Below are 14,761 nucleotides of genomic sequence, written 5' to 3'. Positions count from 1 at the left end.
ACACTCGAAAACGGGACGGAAGGATGTGCCCGTCAACAACCTTTGGTGGTCATTGTCTTGCCACGAAAGATTCAGCTGCCCTATCCAACCTTCCGCAACACGATGGAACTCGGCGAACACACACTGTTTTGGAAAGAAACTATGCGCAGACCTACAACGCCACGATATGCTATTGCCGACAATGACCTTTTCCGACTACTGATCGGCGACAGGACTCTTGCGCGCGAGCGCACCACCTCGAACCGAGAGACTCGAAGAGTTATTGCGCTTGTTAATCGATTTATTGCTAGGCCCCTGTTAATGCAAACATTAAAGTCGGTCGCATAGGCGTAAACGGCCTTGGGTTGGAAGCATCTCTCTAGAGGACGTTATTTTCGAGGATCGTGGTCATTCACGGGACAAGTTCATGCCTGCACCATTGCCGGGCGTGTGCCTGGTCTGCTCGACACAGCATGATGTGCTGGAGACAAAGGACATGTTTGGACCGTGGTATCGACCAGGATTGTTGATTGGCACTTGTCATGGCGATAGGACACATCTTCTAGTATCGCTGAGGGGGAACACCCCTGACTGAGTTTGACTACAGGTCCTGCGCGTTCGATGGCGCGCTTGAAGGTAGGCAAGGCTGAGAAGGCCAGGTGAGCGACTGAACTTGGTGAAAAGAGTCGACAATGCTCGTACTCCTCCTGCTGATCCAGCTCCAGCGAAATAAACCCCACTGCAGGCCATTTCCTCGATGAAAGACCTACTAGGACAGCACGCACTTGATCGTGAGATGGTGGCTTGCCGCCTCACTGACCCCCGACAGGGATACGGCCTACAGTTCTTGCCGCACACTGAACGATTTGACAAACGTTGAGGCTCCTCTCATACGGCTTTTCGAGAAAACCTCGCCTTCGGAACACGCAGCCACTTACATAGCCGGGCATGTACCACTGGATCGGTTGGTCTCTCGAGTAAGAGGACGCCAAAATTGCATACCCAAGTCTCTTGCCCGGCCAACAGAAGTGAAAGATCGTAGCTTTCCGCAGACCATCTCCATGAGCCAGGTCGACTTGGGGGACTTTGCAACCCTGCACTGGTGCGGTGGGAGACGAGTCTGGATTCTTCACCACGACGATAAAGCGGTGAAACCTCTGAGACAAGGAGCGTTCCGGATTTCTACGATCAAATCAGTATGACGGTAAGTCGCGCGGGAGAATTTCTCAGGTCGTTACAAGAGTTTCCAGGACCGTCCCTCACATCATTATGTTGTGATCCTCTCTTTTTCGGATGTTCTTACCCTTTTCTCGACGCAACAACGCCGTCGGCTGGCAAAAACGGTCGCATGCAGGGGGACTGATATCGTTGCGGGACGGACATGGCACTTACAGCGAGTGAGATTCATGAGTAAGAATTGGGTGGACCTAAAATAACGGTCGAGATGCCAGTATGTCATGGTGCCGGAGTGAAAACCGCGTGAGGGAGATGGATAACTCATGGAGGGGAAGAACATTGCCATCGCGAAAACATGCAAGTGAAGACAACTTTCAAAGGTCAAAATACCATTGGATTCATCGTTCAATACGAACCGCCGTCCCAGACGGGCTAGAGGGACTTTTCCCAACGCTATGAATCGCAGAGCTGAGACAGACGTATGCCGTTGAAACCACGACCGATGACGTGTCGTTGTCTCCCAAACCCACCAAGAAGCCGAATTTGAAGGTGCATTCCACCGAGATCTTCCCTGTCTAGCGATGTGGAACAGTAGACGAGACTTGGGGCACGATGTGAAAGTTCAAGTGACTCGTCTGGACCCTGGCCCTGTTGCTCACCCTCTCGCCCGGAGCAATGGTGGATTTTGCCTTGGGAATGGCAGCAGCCGGTGCGGTCTCTCGTCTCCTGGTTGGGTCATAAGTTGCCGTGGCCCAGACTTTCTTGGTGTGGTCGTCGCTACGACCCAGAATGGGTCTCGACCAATCTTCCATGAGCTTGGTGGCTTGTCGTTTGATTGCTGGTTCGGCCTTTTTGGATTTGCGATAGAACAGGATGACTTTGCCGATACCAGAAGAGATCAAAGTCTCTTTGTTCATCGGCAGCTTGCTAAGCGCCGCGAATAGTTCCCGCTGGATGTTGTACGCCGGTAGACTGCCGTCGGTAAGAGGCTCGAGGAAAAACCGCACTGCCTCCAACAGATTCATTTCCGGATCGAGGATAGATTGCACGTATGTGTTCCGGTTTAGCAGGCTCACCACTTCGGGCAGCATCTTGAGTTTCTGAGAGGCAGGCAGACCTTGTCGCACCAGATCTCCGTCGGTCTCAGCCGCCGTTATCATCCGGTTCCGTAGATCCTCAATCTCCGCATCTGCTGCTTGCTCGAGGTCCTGAGGACTTGTTAGTACTGGAGGTTGGCACGCCTTACTATTGAGGACTTACGATCTCGCCCTTTCTCATTCTTTTGCCTGATGATCTCTTGACCGCGGCGTCCATTGCTCTGTCCAACGCCCGTCTCCTGCGCTCTTCAGGCGACAGAGTCTCTTCGTCGATTTCCTCTCGCTCGCGTCTCCGCGGCTCGCCATCCGCCGCCTTTGGCTGCTTGCGCCTCTTACCCTCGACCTCGTCGCGGCCAGACAAAGCCTCGCTCTCTGCCCGTCGTGACTTCCTCTCCCTTCGCCGCTCTTTCTTCTTCTTCGGCGCAGACTCCTCACCCTCGGCTCGCTTCCTCTTCTTCACTTTAATGGACTTGTTCAGTGTGTCAAAATCGGGCGCGACTTCCACGGCTTTGGGGTCGAAATCCGCAAATTGGGCTTCGTCGACTTCAGAGAGAAGCGATTCATCGTCCGAGTCGTCTGCGGCGTTTGGTCGAGTGTCGGCATCGTGCTCAGGTTGTGGATCTTGGAATTCGTCATGCAGGTCGTCAAGCTCGTCTTCGTGCTCGTCCGGTCGATCGAGCCCCTCGGCATCGGGAGGTGGTGCTTCCTCTCCGTAGTCGCTCATGATTGAACGGAGCACTCCCTGCTTGAAGAGGCAATACGTCTGGTTGAGTTTTTGAGGGCTCAACGGGAACAGCGCAATAGGTAGGCGAGAGGGATTAGTGTACAGAAGAAGGAAATCCGTGTGAATTCGAGGAGAAACTAGTTGTAAGTGATAAACGTGTAATGAAGTTGGATAACCAAAGGTTGGGAAATCGACTCGTGCCTTCTTCCGTTTTGGGACTAGAGTGCCGCCGCTTTACAAAGAAAAGTCCCCTCGTCCCAGAGATGGGGAGGCGGCTTGAAAGCGGCGTCGTGGAATTACTACAATGGACAAATGTATCAAACAGTACTTGAGCAGTACCTTTACCTCTGTAGGTAGGTAAGGTATCACCGGATGAACATGCCAGGGATGGTATCTAGATTGCTGAGCGCCTCATGTTGCTTGTTTCCATATTGATTTAATTGGTATACTCCTGTGTAAATCCGCGATGGTCTCCACTCCAACATACGCCCACATTAAATCCCGCTGTAATACTGCAGATAACCGAAGTGCTCTGGTATAACCCTATCCGCCAACCAGCCGAGCGTCCCACTGTCAATACGAAGGACAAGTCCTGCTTTATCAACCGGAGGTTGCAGCCCCTGACTTGCGCGGCCAGAGTTTTACGTTTTAAAATGTCAGTTAGCAAGATATCCCGGACTGCTACAGCAGCAGGACTATTTGATGTCAGGGCGGCCGCCTGGGCCAGAGTGATCGGTAGAAATCCGTTGGTGTTCCGGATATCCTGGTCAAGTCCATGCTGCAAGAGGAAGTCAGCCATGGGTGGGTTGTGGCGTAATATGGCCTCATGCAGAGAAGTTCCTAACCCCATGTGCTTGAGGTTCTCAAACGAAAATGGATGGTTCTGGTATTCCAAGACATTCATCGGACAACCCTTGTCGAGCAGTATTTGAGTAATCTCAAGACTGTCTGCTCTTTGACGCCAGCATGCATGAAACAGAGTTGTCCCGTGGTGACTGACCCGCCAGACCGTAGAAGTTTTTCGACAATCTGCTTGGAATGCTCCGCGAAGTGATGCAGGAAGGAAAAGGGTTCCGGCCAACAGCGGGGCTGTTGATTTAGAGGTTAAACTCTTGGCGGGTAAGTCATTTGGCAGTCAGAACCCAACTGGTCTGGTTGGTCTTGAGCTTTCGATTCTTAATTCCTCATTACACTCTACACGCCTCACATACATGAGTATCGACGACGTGCTCTTCCACAACCCAACTCAACCCTGCAATGGTATTTGCTAGAGCTCTGACTATTCACCTACAGAATCTATACCACACAACAGAAAGCGCAGTGTTGCTTTAACAGTGAATCAAGGTTGTCGAGGCAGTCGATTGTGAGGGTGCACTGCCTCAAGGGGCGATACATGCGGTCGAAGGTTTGAAGGACCAATAGGATCAATAGAGAATGGTCAGATGAGAAGACAAGTGAGTGCGATATAAACAAGTTCCTCAACAGATATTTGTGAGTTCAAAGACAAAACTACGAGCAAGTGATGAATGAACTGGGGGAAATGAAGGTGGATGCCGTGTGGGTCGCGCGAGTCATAGCTGATTGCTAGCCACTTGACTAGGCGAGGTATCTGAATCAGTAGTCAATAATTAGCGGAGATCCGGCATTATTTCCTATTGGTCAGGTACACAGTATGCAAGTGGTCGGCTGAGTAGAATTTATTTACATTTGACAGATTCGCCTCTGCTATACCTCGTACACTGTTGTCATCCCAAGTTAAAGCGATATCATTGAGGCTCTCACGATATTATAACAACAGTTGGACGTCCAAATTTTCTCCAGCCGCGCTCTCTCGGGGACGCCCTCTCGAACAGGAAGCGGAAAACCAGAGTTCCGGAGTCAGGGTCAGGGCAAGGACAAGGGCTAGGGTTAAACCACCTTGCCACTGATGCATGTATTGCACTGAAATCCAGTCGATGTTCCGTTCTTCAGCCAACAATTAGCAAAATTTGACGAATTGCTCTGTGCCATCTGATATGTCCAAGTTACCCCGACACAGGGCTGCATATTTCCACCCGCCTCATCTTGGCCATAAAGTTGTGCGAAGTGTGTGGCGCTCGAGCAAGCGTACAGACAATCCGTGAGACTATAGGCAAACAGTCCCACAATATCAGCAACCTGTAAGTCTGGGTTGTTCTCATCGGCAACGTGGTTGAGCATATCGACGCCGCAAAAGAGGTCAAAAGAGGTGTCGTACTGGACGTCGATGCGGGAGTTGCCGTCTGCGCAGCCAGGATTTTCAAGCGTGTTGACATAGTAGGGTTCGGGAACAACGAAATTTTCCAGTGATGAGGGAGCTGGCAGACCAGAGGTGGTGGTTGTTGGGGAAGTTGTTATGCTTGAAGTGACGGTCGTTGTTGAGACTTGTGCACTTAATTGTGTTAGCATACCCATCATCTATGTACGAGTACAAGTTCTTCTTACCTGGATGAGTCCGATTTGTTTCCTGATAGTGCCCCGCCCACACCACCGCCTACTGCGCCGCCTACCACAACAGCGGTAATCGCTGCTATCAGCAATCCAAATGCCAGCGGGGACAGGCCCCAGGGATTAGGTCTGGGAGGTGGTGATACGGCCACGCCCTTTTCTGCTGCATAGCCACTGCCATAAGGGTATTGTGGTTGTTGGTAGATCGAGTCAGGCTGCATGTGAGGCTGGGTATGGTGCTGAGTCACCACTTCGGGATATTGTTGGAATGCAGAGGTATCTGCTGGATACTTTTCCGTCGTCGGACTGGATATTCCTGTGGGATGGGCCGTTGGGTCTGAGGGGGAGACCGCTGCCGGTACATTATTGTGCGACATTTGCGAACGGTGCCGCAGCTGTACCTTCTCGTACACGTAGATTTGTTTTTGGTAGACGTTTAAGGAGCTAAGGCTGCAAGAGCCGCTGGAACCTCGAGGACGAAGTTGGGCGCAGCCTTTGCCTTCGTTGCAAGAGCATTAAAGAACAACTTTGACACGAGCAAAGAGAGAGCCGCAGTCTGCGTGATGCCTGGCTAGCGTCTGCCTTGGGTAACAGAGATTTGCTCCGCGACCAATCCATTTCCAAAGTTCAGGCATCACATATCCGTCTCAGGGACTGGCGCCTCATACCGTGGTCTCTGTCGAAACGGGCCAGACACGGGAAGAGACAAGTCTAGAGCGAGCGGCTGCCTTCACGACTGGTTGGGCTCCAAACGGCGAGCACGCTCCACGATTTTGAAAGGTTAACGCGATAGGTACGTTGAACAATGGGCAAACCTAGAGTGCCCGGCAAGTTTGATATGCGAAATTGGGCGCCGTAAAGGGGATTAGCCCCCTCGGCCCCTCGTAGATCGGGAGCCCCGGACTGATTGGTTCCGGAGTAATCAATTCGTTTGACTGTTGGTCGCAGAAAACCACGGGGTATTTTGGCTCCCAGTTGCTTTGCTTAACTTGTCCTTGATAATGGCCCGCCCCAACGGAAAGATTGTCATGGATGACAAATTACAGTGAACAAGTGTCGTGAAAAGGCCACTGAGCCCTCTAAATCTAGTACTCGACATCTGCGGTGGTCGAAACGTCCACTCTCGGCCCCATGGGGCCATCGGGGGCCTTAAACATGATGCCTGCGACCCAGGGGCAAGGGCACAGCGGTGGCACCGGGTCCCACCACATTGTACCGCGATTATTGGCCACGCAAGGGTTCTTGAACTCGACTCGTACACGTATGCAGGAGAGGCGAAACCGAATGGCTTCATGACTTGCCCAAAATGCAGAGCTCGCACAGATATAGCCCCTGAGTTCATTCGAGGATCGATGTTTCCGTTATCAGGATTGGTGCATATGATACTTGCCGTTGAGCGGACCCTGCCAGCCTCATCGCACCAGACGATCTGGTTCCACAAAGTCGACAAGTCAAGTGATGTATCTCCACGATGAAAGCTCCATCGTCTGTCGTGCTGTATCTGAACCCGGTATGTCTTGGAAAGCGGTGGTAGTAGCCGCCTCTTGGTCAAGTCTCTTATTTCGACGTCGCAGCATTATACGCATGAAAGTTGCGAGTATTATGGCTCCTAGCGCGCATGAGGTATTCAAACTCATCGACTGTACGTACTTCGGTGCCCAGCGGTTCGGATACAGTTCGGAAGTGATGATCTGTAAAAGCGGATCAGCACCACGAAGTCCTGTTAGATGAGTATGGAAGACAGAATATCTCAAAAGGAAGTCTTCATGGCACAATCTCCCTCTTGACTAACTGATCACTAGCCATATAATATAACTTTGACTCACCTGTGATATGCTTCCAGACGCACTAATAATGGCGATAGCGCAGGCTCGCATCTCTTTAGGCTGGCGGATTGTCTTCTGTGCCCAAGAGAGAACCACGGGATAGCCAGAATGTGCTCCAACGACCATGAGCAATGCTGCGGCGTAGCGACTCCACACGCCGCGTCGAGTGGACGTTTGATCGAGCAGGAATAGCAAAAAGCCGAGGGTTGCCAGTGCTGCTGGCCCAATAACGTGGAAGGAAGCGTTGCGATGTCGGTCGGCGAATAGGCTGTTGGCAATGGTGACGACAACCGCAATAAGGTACGGCGGTGCTGTCATCCACAAGGTCGTATTTCTGGAGAATCCAAGTGTGTTTACGACTGAGGGGAAGAAGTTGTGTACTGATGCACCGATCGACAAGAGCAAGAACATCCCTGCGAAAATCCACACCAGCCAGCTTCTCACAGCCATGACGAGGCCTTGCCAGCGGCTGTTGTCCCTTTCAGCAACCTGCACACCGTCGGCGATCAATCGCAGCTGCGCAACTGCCCGCTCTTTGTCCGAGAGGTAGCGAGTATTGAACGGAAAATCAGGTAGGACGTAGAAAGCGACCCCAGCAATGAAAACCGTGCTGGCGCCGCCTACAATAAACAGCCAGCGCCAACCCTCGAGACCTTTTGCTCCATCAATTGTGTCGTAAATTCCAAAAGCGACAAGGCCAGAGAAAGCGTTCGCTGTCATCGGCGCGGATAAGATTATGGCACTGCGTAGTCCAAGCTCAGTTCTTGTATACCAGGACGAAATGAGGAAAAGGCAGCCGGCACAGAACGGTGCCTCCAGGAGACCTAGAATAAAGCGCACCGCATATAACTGCGATGGAGTCTTCACGAAAGCGGTGGCCGTACATACACACCCCCAAAGAACCATCACGCCAGGGAGGTAGATTGAGGGGCGTCCCCTTGCCAGGTAGTAGTTCGAGGGAAGCTGTGCCATGACATATGCAATAAAAAGGAGCATCATGCTGAGACCGTATTGATTCGAATCCATGTCCAAATCCTGCTGCAAGCCCATGACTCGAGCATTCCCAAGACTGCTCTGCAGGGATGTAGCATTAGCTTCTGGTGGACTAAAACTCGGAGCGATCATAACCACGTACTCGGTCAAAAGAATTCAGAGCAAACATAATCCAGGCCATGAATACGAGGCACATGTCGAGTAGTCTTCTGATCCTCTTCTCTATGGCTAGGATCTCCTCCCTGTTTGTGTTTTGGAGCTGGCTGCGAATAGTATGGTCAACCCGTCCATGATCGTGGAGAACGACGATAAGACTCTCAGGAGAGATACCCTTGGGTGAAGAGACATTCCGAAACTTCCCCGCCTTGCGAGAGAGGTGACGGAGGAGATGCGCAAATGGCATGACGGCTTTCCCGGTTATTCTGAAGATACTGGTGCCTCGAGAAAACCCAGATGTGGGAGACTGAGGAGACAGCCCTTAAAGAACACCAAGGCGCATGAGGCCGGGGAACGAGACTGCGTCTCTAATATCCGAATGCTTCCACCTGTCGTCATAAGGTCTTCTGTCAGGCGACAGAATGCATGGATTACAACAACATACTCCCGAACAAGAAGGCAAAAGCACCAGTTTCATGCATAGCACCAATTAGTAGGGTGAGTTCTCAGTACTGACTCCGTTGTCCGTCCCGAGCATCAACCGTGGGAATGCTGATCGGACTAGAGAAGAATCTTAACCAAACCTTACCGTTGAAGTAATCTGTCTAGACTTGCCCGCGTGCTCCTTCGGTTCGCACATGGTGCGTGCCAGAATGTCCAGCATCGATAACATGACCGAAACGAAACCCAGAAAGGGTTATATACTGGGGAGTTATGTAGATGGCGGACCGAGCTGTCTAGTCAGTCGGACGTGCGACCGCGGATGCCTTCGACTGGTCGCAACGAAGTCTAGGAGGTGATCACCCGAGACTACCTGAACTTTGAAGTTCTGCACCCAGCCGTATACTGGATGTTGCGAGGGAAGCACATCTTGACGGGTAAGATGGCCGTTGTTTGAGTAGAGACATCACTAGACAGGGCAGATCTGGCATTATACCAGGGTAAAGAGTGGGAGGAGCTAGCTTCCGACGTAAGAAGTACCCATTCGGACTTGAGCGGCCATTGCATAGAGATGTTATTTCCTCGTGGGCTAGGTCACTAAAGATGAGTGAGAGGAAGATGTTCTCAAAGCATTTTGCCGAAATGTGGAGAGATCTCAAGGTTCTCCAAAGCGGAAAGTCAAACGACCTTCGTCGACATCAGACCAAGAAATTCCGACTGGTACCACGAAACATACCAGTCCTTGACTTGCTCATCCAGACTCTGCTCTCTGCTTAGTTTTCGAAAGAGTTCGAGACCGTTTCTTCCCAACCTGCTCAACACCCCAAGGGCCTCTTTAGCTGCCAGTCTCTCTCAAGACCTTCACCCCGACACAAACCACTTCCTACTCTTCCACAATGTTTGGCGGACGTAAGTCTCCCTTCCGAAACCCCTCAGGCGCTTATCTTCCTTCTCATGTCCATCGCGAGTTGGCGATTATCACGGACTGACAATCTGTGTCCCGAAACAGCGCATGAACAGCTCTCCGAGAAAGAGATCCGCGAGGGCGAGGCTCAAGCCACGGCCCAAGTGCAATTCTTCACCGTTGCCTGCCTCGCACTCTGGTTCTGTACGTTACCTCCACTCCCTGTTGAAGTTTTCCTCGAAACCCTCGTCCTGCCACGTTCTGCCGGGAGATTGTCCGGTTCGGGAATCTAGCGCAGAGAACAAGAAGTGCACCCGACCGCGGAAAAAACAAGAAAAAGGCGGGAATGAGAACCCAAAAAATCCAAATCTGTTGAGCCAAAAAAACGAAAACACAAATATAGAAACGTTCTAGCCTGACCGATGCTGACTTCTTTGGGAACTAGCCCCTCACGTTGTCGACTGGGCGAGCAAACTCTTCTAAGACTACCATGTCGATTTCAGCTTCCGATGCCTTGCTAGTACCATTACCCGACTGGCAAACAAGAGTTGCGTCCCTCCCGAATCAGATGGGCCACAGGGCATGCAAATGAGCAAGCTCCCCCGCTAAAGCAGGCCCCGGTATATCGAGATGAGGATCAGGCAGGAGGGAAACCTCTCTGTACATTAGCTTGTATACTATCGTTCTCTAGTAGAACAGCAGCTGGGACCGTCTGACTCTTGTTCGAAAGGGTATTATTGTTGATGCAGACGACATCTTCTCAATTCATGGATCTCAAATGTCGTTGTCAGTCTCTAGTCAAGATGTTGTTGCTTCGCCTTGTTTTGACCTTGCACGTAAGTGGTGCACCACACCAGCAAGTACCGGCTCTGTTTGCACCCCATTTGTTTCTGTTTCCTACCTTTCGATTACCTCCGCCTAGGGACATCATTATCTCTGTCCCTCGAAATCTTCTCCCATTCGTCAAATTCTTGCTGTACGAGTTCCAATTCTTTCTGTAGATGTCGTAGCTGAATTTCGTAGGCTTCCAGTGTCTGCGTAGTTGGGAGAAGTCAGTAATTGCGTTGTTTCTGCTCTAGGGCTCGCAGCTACTCACCTTCTTAGCAGCTTTGGTAGTTTCCTCGTCCAGTGTTGTGTCTTCCCCGTTGGTGGCACCCGCAGGTGCGAGCTTCTCCATTTCGACCTTGAGCCGCTTCGCGCGTTCACGAATCCCCAACATCCTCGCCCAGACTTCTTGCTCTCGTGCATTGAGAGAGGGATCAAAGACCTCGCGTTGTAACTTCTCCAATTTCGCTTTCAATTCCTCTTCAGCATTATCCATCACATAGCCTCGATTGCGCAAGATTTGGACTTTGACTGCCAGTGCTAGCGTCCGCTGAGCTGCCGAGGCTTGTCGTCTCTTACAGTCTTCCAACCGTGTAGCCACATTCTGGCGATGTTTGTCCAATTGTACGTCGAGTGATGTATTGATTTCCTGGAGCATCATGTTGCATCTCTGGACGGCCTCCATTTGTATCTGAGCCTTGCGGCCTAGTTGGAAAAATCCTTGCACCAAAAGAGGTACCCAGTCAGGTCCCGGTCTTCGGGAAACTGCTTCTTCCCACTTGTCTTCATCTTCTCCCGGCCCCGGGCGGTATTTCAATGCATCTGTCTCACTCTCCACATGCTGGTATAGGTACGTCCGCAGGGGTGAGGATAAACTGGTGGGATCCCACTTGTTCTTGACGATGTTCATCTGTACTGGTATTGATCTGTAGACATTGAGGCCACGTCCTTCCTCCCATAGTGACTGGGTTCCCGGTTGTCCTTGTTGCGATTGTCCGAACCTCAGCGTCTGGTCTAGAGGTCGCTGTGGCTGCTGCTGAGGTTGCTGTTGTGACTGACCAAACCCAAACGCGCTTTGTTGTTGCGGCTGAGTTGCAGTGCCAAATAGGCCGCCCGGTTGCTGCTGAGATTGTGTCGAGCCAAACAGACCACCCGGTTGCTGCTGAGATTGTGTCGAGCCAAACAGGCCTCCAGACTGCTGCTGGGGCTGCGATCCAAGCCCAAACAGACCTCCACCCTGTTGTGACTGCGTAGATGTGCTAAACAAACCACCTCCTTGTTGAGGCTGCGATTTGGGACCGCCCAAGCTGAATGTCGGTAAACTGCTCTGTTGCTGTGGTTGATGTGTTTGTTGCGTCTGCGGCTGACCGAAGAGAGACGTCGAGTTGGCCGGTTGGCTGGCGGAAGGATTATTGAAGGAGAAGAAGCCAGTTTTCGCAGGCTGCGCCTGGTTTGTAGTTGAGGCCCCGAAGAGACTCATCGTACACGCCGTTTCGTTGTTTGTGCAAAATTCAAGCGGAGCCCGGCGCAATTACGAAGGACGTTGGCCCTCTCCACGGCACTACTCAGTTCTTGAACCGGGAGTAGATACCTGTCGTGAATGAAGAAAAAGACGTGACGATCTCGTTGGCATTGCTCAATCCGGGGAAGGTGTCGCTAACGCGCGAGTCTTGGAGACGCGAAAAATCGCAACGGAAGAATATTTCTCCATTATCACACAATGCAAAGGGCTTGGCGTCCAATATTATGGTCTTTTGGCTCTGGGTGCATCACAACACGACACTGTGATTCGAGTAGCTATCGAATAAGAATCCGATATACCCCAGAAACAGGTGCTTGGTCGCATACGCCTGGAGTTCCCTGGCATGCGACACCATTCTATTACCTCACAGAGTGCCCAACCTGGGGGAATTGGTGTGTTCGTTGGACCAGAGATTAGCATCTCTTTTAGAAAACGCATTACGAAGCCGTGGCCTTGTCCACGAGAGATGACCTCCTTCCGATTCCTCCATCAGAAAACCGCTTACGCGACGCCATCACAACCGCCTCGTATCCAGCGTAGTTATGCTATCGCAGCGCAACAAGATATCTCCAACCCGTGGCAGATGCACACGGTAGACAGGACCCTTACTGCAACTATTCCCCCTCGTACTGCGCAGCGGAACTTGTGCTGGGGTAAACAGTCACCTAGAAATCATTACCGTATACATGCCTATTCTCAGCCTGACCCGAGCGAAAACAGACGATCTTTGCGAGGTGGCCAATGGTTGTCTGTATGGCTTGGACACCTGAGGCCGACGATCCCCGAAGGCAGAGGCGATTTCGCGTAGACTGAAGGATGAAGTCTGATTTCGTGGACACATAGAATCGCACCTGCAGCCCGTTGCAGCCGGGTCGAGCCACATTGGGCGCCATTCACTTGAGTGCAGCGGCCGTGGTGAAACAGTGAGCAGAATCCACTCAAGGGAACCCGCCAGACGACCAGGCTCTTAAGTACCAATACACTGGCGGGGAATTTCGACCGAAGATATTCCAGGCTGTTGTTTACACCCATCATAATATTTTCCACATCCAGACAATGACAGCCTACAGCAACCAAAGCCATGGGAAAAGCTCCACAGGGTAAGTGCGAAGCTCCATAAAATGGATTCCAGATCTGCCAATGAACCGAGCGGAATTTGAATGCGGCTCGGGCTTGAAGAGGGTTGATGTGTTCATTCTGCATGCAGGGTCCCGCCAGGAACAGGGGACAAGAGCTTCGCAGTGTCCGATTTCGGATGGGCGACTTTAGTGCCGCCGAGCGAGCGGCACTTGGGTGGCCGCATCAGCATGGGTGTTCCCACTTCTGATTGGTTTCTAGGCTATTGAAAGTTCATGATCTCTTCGAGAGCCGATGGATGGTGGAATGAGTAAAGTAAATCAGCCGAAATCTAACTGGTCCTTGCGCGGCGACTCGTTGCTCGCGAGGGGCGCCGTGGTACTAAGGCGAAATACCCAGCAATTCATACATGGCACTGGCTCGCTTCGACTGGAGCTGTGTGATGCAACCTGATCAGCCATCTCCCCCGTGCATGTTACCAGCTGGCGAACGCCCCCAGCGTGGGGTGCGTCTTCCCAGCAACAGGACGGAAGCACCGCTTTCATGCAAAAAAGCTCTTGGACATAAAGGATCTCTCGTGACAGCGCTTTTTCATTATCGCATTGTGAATGGCGACAGAATATGTGGCTAGTTTTTTAGGGCAAACACATCCTGCTCGCTGCTGGCCTTGTAAGTCAGCAGGAGCCCATAACTTCTTTCAGTAGCTTCTTCTATTCTCGCAAGAAAGCAGGGTGTGAGAATTTTCTTTTTCCGTTGTTTGCAGTAGTCATGGCCCGGGCAATGCCGGAAGAGGATTTTTGACTGTCAGGTGTGCTCGGTGTATGTAGTACAATGCGCGCCCGGGTTCTGTCTGAGAGGCTCGCGGTAAAGGCCGTTGGGTCGAAGCAGCGCACTTCACGCCCGTCATCTCTGGTTGGCCTGGAATGTAAGCGAGGAACAGAAGCATATTGGGGAAATCTGATGCGTCTAGACTTTTTTGCAGGTGGAGTGCAGCTAGGGCTATGACACACAGGAACTGGATGGACAAGCTTACCTAGGTATGAGAATGAGTGGCACCAGTGGCACCAGTCAGTGCCCTGGAGATGGACTGAGGAGGAGGGCGCCGGTCACGGCCAAAAATTTTCTACACCTTGAGATTCCAAGATGTAATGTAGTGGAAAAGCGATGATGGTGATTGGTTGGCGCGGTTCTTATCAGCACATGCATCGTGATGGAGAGGTTGGGAGGATAACGCCATGCCACCTATCGGATGCCTCCAAACAAGCTGCCCATGATGCAGAACTGCGTAGCTGCCTTCCGAGCGCCCCCCACTAACAATCTTGGGGCTGCCCCCCACCTTGGAAACTGGTGCTCCCAGCTTATTCTGGGACTGCTTGCTTCACACTTTGTTGCTGTAACGATCGGGTTCGAGGTGAAGTTTTTTTTACCTGCCAGAACAGTCCGTGCTTTGTAAACCACGAATCCTCGACCTAGTGCATCTAGCGAAGGTGGTCCTCCATTTGCCGACATCACATGCTGGATCAGCCTGTCGCAACCACTCTCCGCGTCGTCCATACTGCCAGTGGCCAATTCTCC

General features: G+C 51.8%; 5 protein-coding genes across 5 annotated transcripts; 1 reads left to right on the top strand and 4 right to left on the bottom strand.

The window, feature by feature from the left end:
- Positions 1-1,730: 1,730 nt before the first annotated feature.
- Z517_06411 (uncharacterized protein) lies at positions 1,731-2,976 on the bottom strand (the record flags this gene model as incomplete). The annotated part of the gene is made up of 2 exons (XM_013428150.1): positions 1,731-2,363; positions 2,416-2,976. The coding sequence occupies 2 exons, from the start codon at positions 2,974-2,976 to the stop codon at positions 1,731-1,733; spliced, it is 1,194 nt and encodes a 397-aa protein (XP_013283604.1).
- Positions 2,977-4,884: 1,908 nt separating this feature from the next.
- Positions 4,885-5,819, bottom strand: Z517_06410 (uncharacterized protein; the record flags this gene model as incomplete). Its single annotated transcript, XM_013428149.1, has 2 exons — positions 4,885-5,386; positions 5,440-5,819. The coding sequence occupies 2 exons, from the start codon at positions 5,817-5,819 to the stop codon at positions 4,885-4,887; spliced, it is 882 nt and encodes a 293-aa protein (XP_013283603.1).
- A 708-nt stretch (positions 5,820-6,527) lies between these two features.
- On the bottom strand, positions 6,528-8,318 carry Z517_06409 (uncharacterized protein; the record flags this gene model as incomplete). The annotated part of the gene is made up of 3 exons (XM_013428148.1): positions 6,528-6,774; positions 7,093-7,133; positions 7,269-8,318. 3 exons carry the CDS (start codon positions 8,316-8,318, stop codon positions 6,528-6,530), a joined length of 1,338 nt encoding a protein of 445 aa, XP_013283602.1.
- Positions 8,319-9,754: 1,436 nt separating this feature from the next.
- On the top strand, positions 9,755-10,055 carry Z517_06408 (uncharacterized protein; the record flags this gene model as incomplete). Its single annotated transcript, XM_013428147.1, has 2 exons — positions 9,755-9,767; positions 9,868-10,055. 2 exons carry the CDS (start codon positions 9,755-9,757, stop codon positions 10,053-10,055), a joined length of 201 nt encoding a protein of 66 aa, XP_013283601.1.
- Positions 10,056-10,670: 615 nt separating this feature from the next.
- On the bottom strand, positions 10,671-12,067 carry Z517_06407 (uncharacterized protein; the record flags this gene model as incomplete). The annotated part of the gene is made up of 2 exons (XM_013428146.1): positions 10,671-10,796; positions 10,859-12,067. The coding sequence occupies 2 exons, from the start codon at positions 12,065-12,067 to the stop codon at positions 10,671-10,673; spliced, it is 1,335 nt and encodes a 444-aa protein (XP_013283600.1).
- Between the last annotated feature and the right edge of the window lie 2,694 nt (positions 12,068-14,761).

Source organism: Fonsecaea pedrosoi (assembly GCF_000835455.1).
Source record: "Fonsecaea pedrosoi CBS 271.37 unplaced genomic scaffold supercont1.4, whole genome shotgun sequence".
Classification (NCBI taxonomy): Eukaryota; Fungi; Ascomycota; class Eurotiomycetes; order Chaetothyriales; family Herpotrichiellaceae; genus Fonsecaea; species Fonsecaea pedrosoi.
Note: the sequence above shows the minus strand (reverse complement) of the source record. Positions and strands in the feature narration are given on the sequence as shown.